The sequence below is a fragment of the Dermacentor silvarum genome, chromosome 1, assembly GCF_013339745.2.
Source record: "Dermacentor silvarum isolate Dsil-2018 chromosome 1, BIME_Dsil_1.4, whole genome shotgun sequence".
NCBI lineage: Eukaryota > Metazoa > Arthropoda > Arachnida > Ixodida > Ixodidae > Dermacentor > Dermacentor silvarum.
In genome coordinates this window covers 60,175,548-60,190,480 of record NC_051154.1, presented here as the reverse complement: position 1 = coordinate 60,190,480, position 14,933 = coordinate 60,175,548, and the positions used below count along the sequence as shown (strand labels likewise).

At 46.6% G+C, this 14,933-nt stretch overlaps 1 protein-coding gene across 1 annotated transcript in view; it reads left to right on the top strand.

The window, feature by feature from the left end:
• Window positions 1-14,933, top strand: part of LOC119464173 (uncharacterized) — a 214,439-nt gene that overhangs the window by 188,916 nt on the left and 10,590 nt on the right. The window contains exons 4-5 of the mRNA XM_037725050.2: window positions 7,888-8,159; window positions 13,551-13,678. Coding sequence (XP_037580978.1) covers window positions 7,888-8,159; window positions 13,551-13,678 — 400 coding nt within the window. The remainder of the gene's footprint in view (window positions 1-7,887; window positions 8,160-13,550; window positions 13,679-14,933) is intronic.

The following is a 14,933-nucleotide window of genomic DNA, read 5'->3' as shown; positions in this document are numbered from 1 at the left end:
AGAACGAAAATCGTGTCATAAAAACATCACACATACGACGCATTTTCTTTTTCCTGAAGACTACCGATTTTAGAGTTTTGATAAGGAGACAAATTAGCATCAAAGGTTGGCAACACTGCTGCTTGTTGATCCATCAATAACGGCAACGGGAAAATCTTGAACATGGTCTATATACGACATGAAGTGCACCAAGGCGATGGTCCGTACCTTGTAGCCTTTACGACATATTCGGAACCTTTCTTAATCCTGCGTAAGGCTATCGTGAGCGGTTAATCATGCACCCCTCGAAAAAGAAAAAAAAAAACAGACCTGCCGTTCTTCTATCGCAGAGCGATACACCGGCGACGTGGTGACGAGCGCATGGCTTCCTCGCGCGAGCCCACCACGTCTACGCCCAATTCATGAGGACGGCGGCGCTTAAACCGGCTTCCCGGCTGTATTGCGTCGCTGTTCCGAAAAAGAGGGCGAAAATGCCCCACGCCCAGCTTTGAAGAACAAAGCTCAAGAACAAAGGCCTGTTTATTCTTGCAGTGTTGCACTCGTATACTGCGGCATGGAAATGAACGCGCTTGAATGGCGTGCAGTGCACGGAGGGTCGGCAGCGTGTCCTTTCGTGGGAGACACGGCGCACAGCAAAAAGATAAAAAAAAAAGACGTTGAGAGGCAGAAAAAAAACCTGAACCATGAAAACAGTGGCCGTTTGCTTCTTTGGAAAGTTGTTGCTTCGCCGCGCTCCTTTCTTGCTATTTTCTTTCCCCTTGTTTTCGAGCTATTGTTGGCGTCACTTTCGTCCCCTTCTTGTTCGCTTTCTCCTCGTGAACTCGCGGTGGTCGAGCTTCGCGCCAGCGTGAAATATGGGGGCGTTTAGGAGGCTCGACTGTTCTAAGCGCGCACGGCCCGGCGCGTCGCCGCCGCGCACGCTCGGACGCGTTCCCGCGGCCTCCGTATCAGTGGCCGCTAACAATCTTGGCTGCCGCAGCCCCCCCGTTTTTACGGCTGCGGTGCATGCTTCCTTCGAAACGGAGCCATTTTTTCCAGGTTGCTTGCGCCGCGCCAGCTCGTCGCGTGCGCGCGTTTGTGTGCACGCGCTGCTGCTGTTATGTGATTTTTTTCTTCGCTTTCGTTACCCGTCTAATCGCTAGCTCCCACCGCGCCCGCTTTCTCTGCATTTTTTCCAGCTTCGCTCTCCTTTCCATTCTTTTTTTATGTATATAATGGCAGGGGGGGGGGGGGGGGGTGACTACCAACTGCCCATGCGTTTACACTTGCCTGTCCCGAACGCACGCGCGCACGAACAAACGCGGAAAAAAATTCAAACGATGAAAACTGGAAGCAAGCGTTGTCGTTACAGCACCGAAACCGTGGCGAGAGCTTTAATTTCATACTTATTTCATTTTCCAGACGCCGCTTTCGTTCTTTCTTTTGATTCTTCTGGCGACATTTCGCGCGGCCATCGGGCTTCCCGTGCATGCGGGACATTAACCAAGGGCATGGAGACAAAATAGGGGCAGTTCTCGTTCCTTTTTTATTTTATTTTATTCCCACGATCCCCTTGCTTCTTTACCTTTTGTTGCCATTTTTACTTCTCTTAGTGCGTCAGTTCGCCCTGCTTTTGCCGCGCTGGGATACGGCCGATGTGCGATATAAATTTTGTTGTCACGGTGGACCCATTTTATGCGCAATTAACTTTCGCGAGATTTCTATGGGCTTCAAAGTTCAAGCTACTAGAATGTTTGAAAAATAATATGCAAAGCTAACGAATTAATACAAAGGTAGGAGCAAAAACAGGCGGGAGCACGGTGGGGGGCAAACTGCATTCCATTCGACACACGGGTCTCTGACTCGGACTCTAGTGTTGGTTTCCGCTCACCCTCGCCGTTACCTTTACTGCTTACTTGCTCTTCCATTCTCTCTCTTTCTCTCCCTAACTTTTTTTATATATATACGCGCTTTTACGAGATCCTATCTCGTTGCTTTTAATTAGAGAGAACGCACCAATAAAGACGTCATGTCTTGTGGGTTACGAAAGTTATAAGCACATTCTAGTTGAATAATTGTTTGTCGCATACCGTCACATGTTCTTTACATCTCCTTTTTTTTTTCTTACATAGGTATTGTATATTGTGCGTTTCTTCATACGTAGCTGAAGAGGTCTTCAAGCGTGCGCACGTGCGAGAGTTCGTAAATGTCGACAAAATGAGCCCTTGTGGGGAAGAATGCCACGCTACAGGGATTTCTTTAGTCTGACGTGCGGCAGCATGTATACATTAGAAACACTTGTGCGGCTAACGGTGTGTAACAAAGAACGTTGGTACGGCAACCGTAAGGGACGTTCTTAAATGAATAAAAAAATGTTTAAAGAAAAATCACTTAGGCCCTCTCGACTACTCTCACACTGGTGCTCAACTCATAGTGCTATCAAGATATCAGATACAATGGGTGTGCTAGATGGATATATATAAAAAATTGTTTTGCACACATTGTGGTGCGCCCACTGCAAGCGGAACACTGATGATGATTGAAGCATCCAGTACCCTGGTAGTGACGGGGGTAGCGATGGCAGTGGTGAAAGATAGGGCATGAGAAAACCAGGTTCCGCATTCAGAAATTTCTTCCAAGTGGAGCCTTAGGGTATTGAGCATGAAGCCTAACGGTATTGGGCATCATGCCGTTCGCCGACCGTCATCAGTGACGGGCGCATCTGAGTGCCGGCCATTGAGTAAACACCGTTACGTAAGATAAGTTTTGTGAATACAAGCCCAGTTGGCAGGATACGTCGAAGGACCCTGAAATGTTTCTTGTTTCGTCTTCTATGCTCAAATATAGGATTATCAGGCGATTGGTCCAAGGTTCTAGAAACACTGGTGATTGTATGTGTAGCACGTTTGCTTTGGTATATTCGTAAGTTCCCCATTGCCAGGCTTGATTATATTCGTAGATTCGAAGTTTCAGAGCAAAGCAAACTTTTTATATAAAAATATATTTTACCGTAATCTAAGTTATTAATGTGAACATTTGGTACATTTCGCGAAGCCTCCCTCTGTGTTAACGTCTTCGCATAAGCCAGCTGCTTTTTAAGAAAGAAAGAAACAAAAAAGAAAGTAAGAAGGTGCAAGAACTGGATAAAAGGCCAATTTAGGTTTCGGGATAGCCTCGTGTAATAACATTGCAGCCGTGAAAAGCCTCTTAAGAGCGAGATAGACCTTCCGTGATAAGTTGTACCTTTTCTGTGCCCTTTCACTTCAGCTATTTATTCGGCTCATCACTCATTTAGTGCGACAACAGAAGGCCTTCATGGCGGATAACGACATCTTCTCAAGAACTTCTTTGCAATGCGCGCGAGGTCGTCTTGGTCCTCTACTTAGTAGTATTGCGTACTACGGCCTACGAAACACATGCACAGACATCGCTACGCTTTAAGCCTGCGCGACGCACAAAACCGAGTTTAGTACAACAATTACTAGAATGAACTCTGGTGCTGCGATCGTTCAGCCACCACGGGTTAGTACGGGGATGATGGTTAGTACGGGGATTTGTCTGATATTCGTGCTTGGGGCTTCAGACGTTCTTGTGGCTTCGTTTATTACGCTTCAGCTGCCTTCGTTGGCCTAGATTTTGAAGCAATCTATACGTTCTTCTTTTTTTTAAATGCAGAAGGCAATAAAACTGCCAACGCGCATAACCGCTGCTCGTTGCAGTGGTTCTCCTTGTCAATGCGTCCGTGGCGCAATGGTTTCAATTACGGGCGTCTGTACTAGAGATGCTGTGTTTGAATCCTGCGATCGGGTAATATTAATAATGCAGATGTAATTATTTATAACGCAGTACTTTCTTGGAAAGATCAGTTTGCAAAGTCACGAAGCCGCTTAAAGCCAGAAGGACGAAGTTTAGGCAAATCCATGTACTCACCACTACTCCCGTGCTTGTTGAACTCTTTGCAGCTCCCGTAGACATTGACGCCACAGTCCCTTCTAGTAATTGCATTAACAACAACATCCTCGCCATACTGATGACGACGATTGTGAAAATTTGTGAGCAGGTGTTGGCCTGAAAATGACAACACGATCACTACGGCGACGGCATACATGACGACGAGAACATAACAGAAAGGCTAAACATACCGATTATGACCATGATCTGATTATGAGGCACGCGGTAGCGGGCAAACCCTGGATTAACTTTTGACCCCAAGTGGGTTTCCTTTTTTTTTTTTTAAGACATACTGCTGGGCTAGTTGGTTAACCATGATGTAATATGGTAGCGCACTTCGATATAAGGACGTAACACAGTGAACCATCACGCGCGAACAGTATTTTAACGTGCACCTAAATCAATGTAGACAAGCGTTTTTGCACTTCGTCCTCATTGAAATGCGGTCGTCGTGGCCGGGATCGAAACCGTGACCTCGTGCTCAGCAGCGCAACGCCATAGTCACTGTGCTACGGCGGCGGGTTACAGAAAGGCCCAAACCACCGACAAACCCACTTTCCGAGCTCTTAACTGTTAGGCCGATTGAAAAGAACACTCGAACGTATCAGTTCTATAGCGATGTAATTTGCTTCGTTCTTATTCACATTTTGCGTTCGCATTCTTCTCAGGCACCGCACAATTTAATATATACAGAGTAAAAGAAAGTAAAATATGAGTGAACTAGGCGGCTAGGCAATATATATATATATATATATATATATATATTGCCTAGCCGCCTATTTTACTCTTCTTTGTAAAATATGAAGACGTCTGTGAAAGCTCTGTGGAATAGCACTGGTCGTTCTCGCAATATTTCCCTTGGAGATTCGACATCAAATAAATTCTCTTCACCTGTCTACTCCTGTTTGCGCTCTTGCTTACTATCTCCTTCAGTTTCCGTTAAACCTGTTGCTGGATACAATGCAGAAATTTGTGTAAACATAAAGTAAAGAACACAGGGAGAGAACAGAAAGTCCAAACAAACTAACGCACCGTTCGATCCCCTTTTCGTGCTCGTTTTCCTACCCGGTTTTCATAAATTATTATAAGGATTCACCCCCTAGCTTTAAATGTTGCAGTATTACGTGTTTATTAGCATGGATGTATCATGCAGAACACAAAAAATTGAGCTGTACAACCAATGTATATACAGCAAATGTGACCCGCTTCTGCCATTGTTTTCTTATCAAACAAAATTAAAATTATTTGCATGATTCTTTATATGCTGACACCGTGTGCTAAAACATGATAGTACCGCCCATAAGTTCGTTGGTATCGCACTCGCGATCTTCTTCTAAGGAAAGACTAAAAACACCCAAACACGTTCCCATATAGATAATGATTTTTCGGGCCTGCATGGTTTCACCATCTGTGCAGTAAGTTCGACGTTGGTGTGCTATTACACTGGCCTGAAATGCGAACGATGCGGCTAGCACCTGGCAAGAGTTTTCGGGTTGTTCAAGCCAACATAAGGAAAAAATGAGCAGACAACCAATGTTTTAACGCAATCTAAACCACACGCTACGCGCGTAACGCGCCTTCTGTAGAGGCGCCACTGATGGCCCCCCAGCGGGGGCTTTCAGAAGTACGCTCGAGATGCAGTAGTAGTAGATGACAGGCTCTTTGCAGCAATGACGGCTGAAATACGCGGCTGCGAGTTCCCCCTTTCTTCGGGTGCAGGACCGCTACTTCAGCGGTGACAGCTGCCGTAAAGGCGCCGGCCTCTATGAGAGTGGACATGTACACCCGTGAGCACAAGTATACGGACCAGGGGCTGCGCGACAAAGCCGATTTTTTCCTCTGCCTGTGAACGCAACTTGAAATTGAGGACTTGAGTATAAACTTGGCATTGCGAACTCTTCAGTGTACTCGTCAATTACAGTTTATGCTTGGTAATTACGAATAAATTCGATTTTTCGTCGACCCTGTGGTCCGTACACTTTTGCTCACGAGTGTACGCGATGTTATTGTAGTTTGGGACAACCTAGTACGCAAATGTGACCGGTGCTTCCTGCAGGCAAGCGAAATTACGAAGGTCATTTATATAAAGTAGAGCTTGCAGCCGCTTTGTCTATTGTTGACAATTAAACACTAAATTACGGGGTGTGCCAAAACCACGATCTGATTATGAGGAACGCCGTAGTAGGGGACTGCGGAATAATTTGGACCACCTGGGGTTCTCTAACGTGCACCTAAATCTAAGGGTGTTTTCGCATTTCGCCCCCATCGAAATACGGCCGCCGTAGCCGGGATTCGATCCCACGACCTCGTGCTTAGCAGCCCATTACCATAGCCACTAAGCAAACACGGCGGGTCAAGCGACCACAATACTGACGGTATCCCCGGGCGAAAAGAATAAAGCTGTTAAAGAAGCACGTGCCCGTAATCAGTCCGATAAAATACAGCTTGATTTAGGCTCCTTACAAACGAGGCGACGTGAATACTTGGTACTTAAAAAAATCAACAAGAGTTCTGCACGAAGCAATTAGCAACAGTTCAGCATGCGCGTAGCCATGCATAAAATTAATCTAGAAACATAAACTGTGTGACAGCTGGTGCGACGAATTTACCGGGCCGCATAAAAACAACAAAATCAGTCCTTGCAAGCGTCAGTAGTTCTAACAAACAACACGATGCACTCGTAAAGTCCTGCACCCTGTAGCTAGAGCAACACGATAAAGAAGCGGCAAATGGGGGAAGTGGCAAACGGTGGCAGCGGCAAGCGGCATTCAGAACTACGTCGCTTACCCGTGCAAACATGATCGAGTGCAACGAACACCGAGATGAAAAAAGAAAGAGTGAGAACGAGAAATTTCACGCCAAGCGGCGGTGGGCCATTGCTGCCGTTGCTCCCGCAGCATGAGGTCTCGCGGAGAACGATTAGAATCGTGTCGCTGGCAAGATTGCTCAGGTATTTGAGCACCCCACTGCGCAACAATTTTTCTTGAAGCACTGGCCACCACGCACATGCCAAAGGCGCTGCTTATTTCGCTCCGAAAACGTGAATAATACCAGGACCCTGATAAAACAGAGAATCACGAGCAATGACCCAGAAGACTACGGCGGACAGCTGCCTCCTTTTCCCGAGTGCACTTAGCAAGGCAGCCACCAGTAGCGCCGCGCGTTCGTTGGCGCGCGTATAGGGCAGTGAAATATGGAGGGAAGAATGTGTGCGGGCGTTGCATCCCATGCGTTGTAAGATTTCATTCAGACCATATCATACACTCTGCGACAACCTTGTGTAGTTGTTTCACGCAAAATGAAACTAAAATAAAGTAGCATAAAAATGAAAGCAAGATGAACAGTGTTGTGGTCCCTTTTTTCTTTCTTTTTCTTCTTTGTTCTCATGTTCTTTCCTTCATCTCAGTGTGATTAACGAGCTCACGCGAATTCAAGTTCCAGAAGGAACAGGCTTGGCACGCAATATATCTCACTGTGACTGGACGCGCAACCGAGCTGTCGCTTTCCGGCGGGCGAACAGGATGACTCGGAACTGTTCGAAAAGTTCTCTCACCAGTGCTTTCGCCGGTATCGGCGACACCATTGACGCCGGTGCTAGTCCTCGCTAGAGCTCGTTCGAAGCAGTGCAGAATCGTGTTGTTCACCCACGCCAACGCCACGTTAGCCGAAAGCGGGCAACCGATAGAGTGTCCGAATGTAGCGAACAAAAAAAGAAAAAGAAAAGACAGAAATTGGGAGCAGGGGTTGGAAGAGGGGCCAGCCCGCCTGTCAAGACGAAGAAACTGCAGAATAGGACTCTTGTTGCTTTAACACAATGACTAAATCTTTCGCCACCCACGCACAAGCTGTCTAATGAGGACGCGCTCTTCTAACGGTGGCCAGGAAGAGCGCGGTTAACGACGTTTCGCCGAGCTGACGCAGTGCTCTTGCTGTCGCGGCGCTACGTGCTCCTCGCAGGTTCGCCACCCCCCGGCAGCTGGGCTCCCCGGTGAAGCGCGCTCGCACCGAGCCGCTAGCTTTCCGGCCAGCCAGCGCCATCGGCGGAAACAAGGGCGTTGCCAAGAAGAAGCTGCACACATACGCCGAGCCGGACATCCTCATCTGCGGCAACTGCCGGGAGGTGTTTCCGGGCCTGCAGAAGCTGCTCGACCACAAGCGCCACCGTTGCCGACTGCGCTTCACCTGCCGCTGCCACGTGGTCGGGCTCTTTCCGGCCGAGTCGCCGCCCGGTGAGCGCTCGCTCTGTCGTGAAATTGGCCGCCACGGCGGTGGTGGTCCGACCTGCCGGTTGAGCAGATCGGCGAGCTTCAGTGCACAGACGTCCTCGAAGGCGTAGCTCCCCGCGCCTTCTTTGGTCCCTCCCGCTTCCTCCTTTAAAAGACGCGGAAGCGTGAATTGAGGCCTCGTCAATGATCAGCCGCAAAACAACTCAGAACCTGCAACTGAACCCAATGTGTACTTGAAAACAAGAAGTTCCTTGATTGCGTGAAGCAGACACCGCCTCTTGCACTGCACGATGATCCCAGCCTAGCATCACCGATTTTATAAAAAGCAAGGGTTTCGATGCTTCTTCTCTAATTTATGATCAGAGCGCATTTTCTTTTTTTTTTATTGCGATAGCAATTATATGGACACTCAAAAGCAGATTTCTGCCGTCGGCGTCGCCGTCGCCGTCGCCGTCGCCGTGAGGTTCCGTATGACGTCAATGGAGATGAAATCGTGACCGCGCGCCGCCGAACGCTGTATGTGCGAGTGAAAGGGCGCGAGGGACGCGCTCTTTCGCGGGGAGTGAACGCACGGCGGAGAACAAACGCGCGTTCCGCGCCGTGCTTGCTTAAGGGCTGCAGAAGTAGGCGTCTCTTTCCTCTTTTACAATCACCATATATGTGGAGCAAACGCGCCTTCTTCCGATGCGCGAGAGGCCGTGGGGGAGGGAAGGGAGGGGGAGGGAAGGGAGGCGACGTTTAGCTGCGGCACCAAGTGCCTATTTATATCAGAGGCTCCGGCAACAGTCACCAACGCCGCACGCATTTTGAGCGAACGCGGGCAAAACGCCGACGGCGTCGACAACAGTTCTGCGCGTTGCCGGTGCTGCTGCATGTCCAAGTTTATACAGCTGATAAAGCTAATATCATTACTCCGTATAGCTCTCTACAAATTTGCTATCGCAATTGATGCTTCACCTTTCAGGTGAAACTGCGACAACTTTTTTATCTATTTCTATTTCTCTCCATACATGAAGCCTTGCTTTTTCACTTTCTTTGTCAACAGCGCCGACAAACTGTTCACACCGTTTGCATGGTTACAGTTTATTTTGTTGACATTCGCCTCGCTTTATTGTTTGGGAGAAGCATACGTCGTAGTTATTATCCTGAGATTGTACAACCAACTTACATTTGTTTGACATTGGATAATTCGATGCGCTTATTAATTTACCCGGGCTGAAAGTTTCAAAAGGTACCGATGCAATTTGAATCGTTCTTTTAAAAACTCGTGCGTTAGATAATTCGAACCAATTTTTCAATTTCACCAAGCTCAAGTTAGGCAGTCTGAGTACATATTACTGAAGTATTTAATGGCCGCTATAATAAACCTGTCTATGTTAAGACTCGTGTACACCCACCGGCTCATGGTGTGTGCAGCTATCAGTGGTGACCATAAGGCTGGAAACAAACACACAAAGAAACAATCATTACGTTACTCCCTAATGCGAAACTTGAGCGCAGCTCTATACGTGTTTTCATTTCGCGATATATTGGCTGGCGCGGATCATCTGTCTCCTGCGGCATGTTTCAAACGGAGCGAAGTGTGGCGCGACTGCCTCGCAAATCAGGAGATCACTAGAGGCAGCGCGTGGGTGACGCGTTGGCGCGATTCACAGCAGCCGCCGCAGACCTCCGCCCATGCAGCGCTTTGTTTCCACACAGACGACGCGCGCTACTCTGGCGCCTTCTCGTAGCCACCGTCGCCGCAAAGCCCTTCTTGCGCGGCACTTCCCTTTTCTTCTCACGCTTTCGCCATACCCTCCTCCTCCGCCTCTTTCCGCCTTATGGTTCCGCTGAACCCTCCTCCTCCGCCTTCCTCCTAGCGCTCTCTTCGCTATCACCGTCTTTCATCTCCCGCTGCGCTCCGCGTTCGCTTTCATCCTTCGCTGTGCTCATTCGCTCGGTAACGAGGGACCGGGTGCCTAACAGCTGCGCTCTAAAATAATTACAGCAGATGAAGAACCGCAAGCGCGGTCATTAACGCCGTCATTGAGGCTGACATGACCGGTGCGCTGAGCTGGCTGAACTAACACCATACAGACAACAAAGTTTCTGCGTCGATGTCATGGTCGCCAGGCCTGTCTAAAATGTCTGCAGTTTTTGTAACCCTCCTCATAAGTTGGGTGTCGAATTGACATTGACGGCTAGAATAGTAACTCCCACAGTGCCGAACTGACGGCGAGCCGGCAGCAAAGATTGCTAAAAAAATGTTTTTGCAGTCACATTTTCTTCGAACTTACGTATGAGCATCTTTACATGCACATGAGCCACAATGTGGCCTTAATAACCAGGACGTCCACCACAGGTGTCGGAAATGCCTGCAGGCTCGAATCTTGCTGCCATCAAAAGGGCTTCGGATTTACGGGTACTGATTTCTCCCAGCTTGAATGAATGAATTCTGGGGTTTTACGTGCAAAACTACGATTTGATTATGAGGCACGCCGTAGTGGGGGACTCCGGATTAATTTTGACCACCAGGGGATCTTTAACGTGCCCCCAACACACGGGACACGGGCGTTTTTGCATTTCGTCCCCATCGAAATGTGGCCGCTGCGGCCGGGATTTCATCCCGCGACCTCGTGCTCAGCAGCGCAACATCATAGCCGCTTAGCCACCGCGGGGGGTTTTTCCCAGCCTGATAGCTCAGTCTTTCCAAAGAGCGAACATCTCGCATATGGTGGACGACTGGCGTCCTTTGCATAACCACGGATCTTCTTTGTTCTGGAACATGTGTCCTCATGTGGCTGGTTTTCCGTGCCACCATGAACTTGCCAGCAAACATATAGCACAAGTGAACACCCAGCCCCGTGCAAGGCCGTGATAGGACCACAAAACTCATACGATGACCGATCCTTGGGACATCCATCCTCTTGAAGTAAAACCTAAAACCTAAAAAAGGAAAGAAAAAAAAACGCAGCAAATATTTTCGTAAACTCGTTTACTCTAACGTAGATAATATACGTCACCCACACACAGAGAACCTTATTCTGCCCGGTGCCAATAAAGAATATCTTTCTTGCTCTCTCTTTGAAAACCTACAGTTAAAAAATTACCCTCAGTATTAACGAAATTTTCGCAAAAAATGTGCAAAACTTGGAGAGAAGACTTCATTTATATGCAGTTACGAAACAACAGTAGCTAGTAAGAAGCGATGGGAAAGCTAATTTTGGTGATGTTTATATAACCATGATTATGTTCATCGCGTGCGGCTTTAATTAATTCGGCAAACTTTGAGCAACGCTGACCTGTTTGAAAGATTTAACAACTGTAGTGGGTGCAAATCTGTTTCACTGCGCGCTAATTTTGCTCGCTTGGCTATCTGGGTTGCGATTAAAGTTAAGCTGCGCTGTAATTATTGTGAGCACAGACTTAAACTGTCATACCGTTGTCAAAAATGCATTGCTGCCCTGCCGCGACACCACTTCATAAACAATGCAGGTCCTTCTTCGTCGCAGTCAGATTGATTCACGCTCACGGAAAGAATAAGTACATTTGAATTGCCAGGAATTAGAAGGGCTCAAAGAACGCAAGATTCACATTTAGTACTACTTTAATGCCCCCGTATGTTAAATCAACGCGTTAACGGTTATTCGTTCCAACGCCGCTGTGCGACGTTGTGCTGCGGCACCCAATGCGTATCTTGTGACCGGGTGCATGGGGAACTGGAATCTCGCAGAAGGCAGCACAGGAGGGAGGGGGTGTGGCTTCTGCTCTGCGAGCAACTGCGTACTTGTACTTTGCGCGGCTGAGGGCTGTCGCGTGCACCGAATCTTGAAAGCGATCTCCATACAGCTCTTACCTTTGTATGCGCTGCGACTTTCGTCGCTTAGTTTCCGTTGAAGCGATAGAGCGCACGAACCTTCGCTCGCTGCTGCTTGCGCGCTTGCTCACACCAGCGTTTTGACAGTGGTTGCGTGCGGTCATCGAGTGTGATCTATTCATGTTTGCTTTTGCGCGCTGACACCATGCTTGTTAATTCAGTCAGTAAGCGAATGTGTCCAAGTTTATACAGTCGATAAAACTACTGTCCTTACTCTGTATAGCTCTCTACTAATTTGCTATCGCAATTGATGCTTCGCCTTTCGGGCGAAACTGCTATTTTTTTCGCATTACTGCAGCTTTCATGGAGTGCGAAAGTTAAACCCAGAGAGGCGGTTATAACAGATTATGCATGTACAGATAAGCACACTACATAAAACATATGAGAAAGGACCATACGTCCTGCGACAAGACACACAGCACTACGCGGCGTATAACTCTACCAGTATTTATAGACATGTTCTGAGTGGCCTGTCTCGCCGGAGAGCTGCTGTATCTGATTCAGAAACAAAGACCAATCGGCTCGTGCATGCGAGATCTACCTGCTTATACTTGCGTGTCTGGTGAAGCTGCACACCATTGATAATTGATGATAGTGAAGAGAGGAACAAATCACATTTCGCACGCAGTATTGATGAGAATTATTTTTTTTTCAATTTACAGTATCGACACAGTTTTGTTAAAATAAAACTGTCTTTCAGTCCAAACATAAAAAAGCCTGTTTTATTCAATAAAAATAGCTGTGTTTTTTTTCATTGAACACATTTTCTGTAGTAAAAATGCGAATTTTTTTCTTTGTTTCTTCACATTTATTTTTTACAGTAGAATTCGAGTGCTTGCTTTGTGTCAGATGATATTCCCGCATCTATGCACTTGCGGTCTTCATCTTTCTGACTCGTGAACCGACAAGGCTTTTGCGAACCCAAAAATAGCGCTGCTTCCGACGCACTCAGGCCCTTTTATTGGGCTTGTCTCGCTTCAGGAAATGCGGAAAAAGCCCCGCCAGCAAGCGTCGGAAATGCATAGAACTGTCGTCATGACAGCGCGTCAGAGGCGTCAGGGTGAGCCTACTGAGCTGAAACGAGATCCCGCAACCACACAGGAACCCGCGTAGCCAATGCATATTGGACAATGCTTATTGGGAACACCTTCAAGCGCTCCCAATCAGACGCCCTAACTCAAAAAGAAAGTGCCGAACAAAATGTTGCACATCCCATTTCATTCTGGTGAATACGTAGCGAATCGTGAGAAAGCTTATGACAGCACTGGAGTATGACGAACTTTAGGTTCTCTGAAAATTTAGAGCCGCTGGAGTGTTCAGTGTAAATTCCTTACGTACCAAAAAAATATACATGCGCTTCCAACTTCTCCCGCAGGTTTTTCGCCTGTAAAAAGCTCTTCTAGCGACATGCGGCGCATACAAATTGAGGCCGCGCTTTGTGCGAGCAGAAAGCACTCAGTGCAAGTGCTCTTTGAAGAGACCGCTAGTTTGCTGAATGCAAAACCAACCTTTTCTTTTATTTTGTGCCGGTGCAGGCATTCCGTTGCCCGTCTGCGCTCAGTGCCTGGCACGTTGTGGAAGTTGGTGGGAGCTGGCCTGCCACCTTGAAACAACTCATGGAATGTCCATCTACCACCATCCACTGGAGGCAGCCACGAATTCGGTCAGTATGACAAAAAAATATTACCTGTACAAGTTTTCTTACTACCCTGTCATATTTATATGTATTTCTTTACACACATAAATTACATGGATTAGCATCATTATGGCAATCCAACGTTTCAGTGTGACAAACGATAGATTTTGCGTAGGAAGGAACACTTTCGAATCCGCACGCTTTAGAAAGTTTTTCAGATTTGATTTTCTTAAGAAAATTTTCTACGTTCAATTTTGTGCCGTCTGTAATAAGTTTTAGGCACGCGCAAGCATCATTACTCAGTGTATGCAGGCTACTCAATCATATTCGCAAGCTACATGACGCTATAAAATATGTTGTGCGCAAAATCTGAAGTGTGCGCCGTTTGATAGGTTTAAGTCTTAATCACCTAGAACCTGGAGACACTACATTAGCATTACGAGAAGCAAATATTTTTTATGAGTTACATAATGCACATTGTATCAGACTTGAGGTCTACAATGTCTACTCAACATCGTCTACTCAAACCCAACAGCCACCACACTTGAGCAGGCATGTATTTGCAATTTTTACTTTCGACGGCCGTTTTGGTAACCAAAACATATTTCTCACTTGTCTTTCATATTATTTTACACCATTGCATTAGAATTTACCCTATTAAACTCCTTGATGAAATATAGAGACGCTTTAGGCTAATTAAGGCCAACTATATTGCGCCTGACTAAGCTTATTCTGTCAGTTGCGCCATACATCTACGGAGGTTTCAGATAATTTGTGCCAAATTTTATAAAAGCACGGTCACTCTGCGTGAATACAATAACTTTGTATGTTCACAGAACTCTTCATCAGAGCATACTAATTTCTGACGATAAATCTATGTCATAAATTACAAAAAAATAATGAACTGACATTAGCAGTATTCATTTAAACAGAATATGATGTATAGTGTATTCGTGAAGAACTAGATTGACTGAATTATTTATTGTGATATTAAAATATCGGCATCAAATATGTCGTTGGCGCCTTCTCCGCAACCTTAAACGTTGCAGGAATGAAAAGATGACATGAAATGAAATAAGTCCTCGCAACATTTATACAGTTGGCTACTGCAATGCGCAGCACTCACTTCAATGAAATAAAGAAAATAAATAAAATAAATATAGCACTTGCCACATAGCCTGAGATAGGGCACTGAAATAAATAATCTTCTATTGTACACGGAGCAGTTACTTTTCAAAAAAAGATACAAAAATTGAAGGACGCTTAAGCTTCGCCTTTAAGA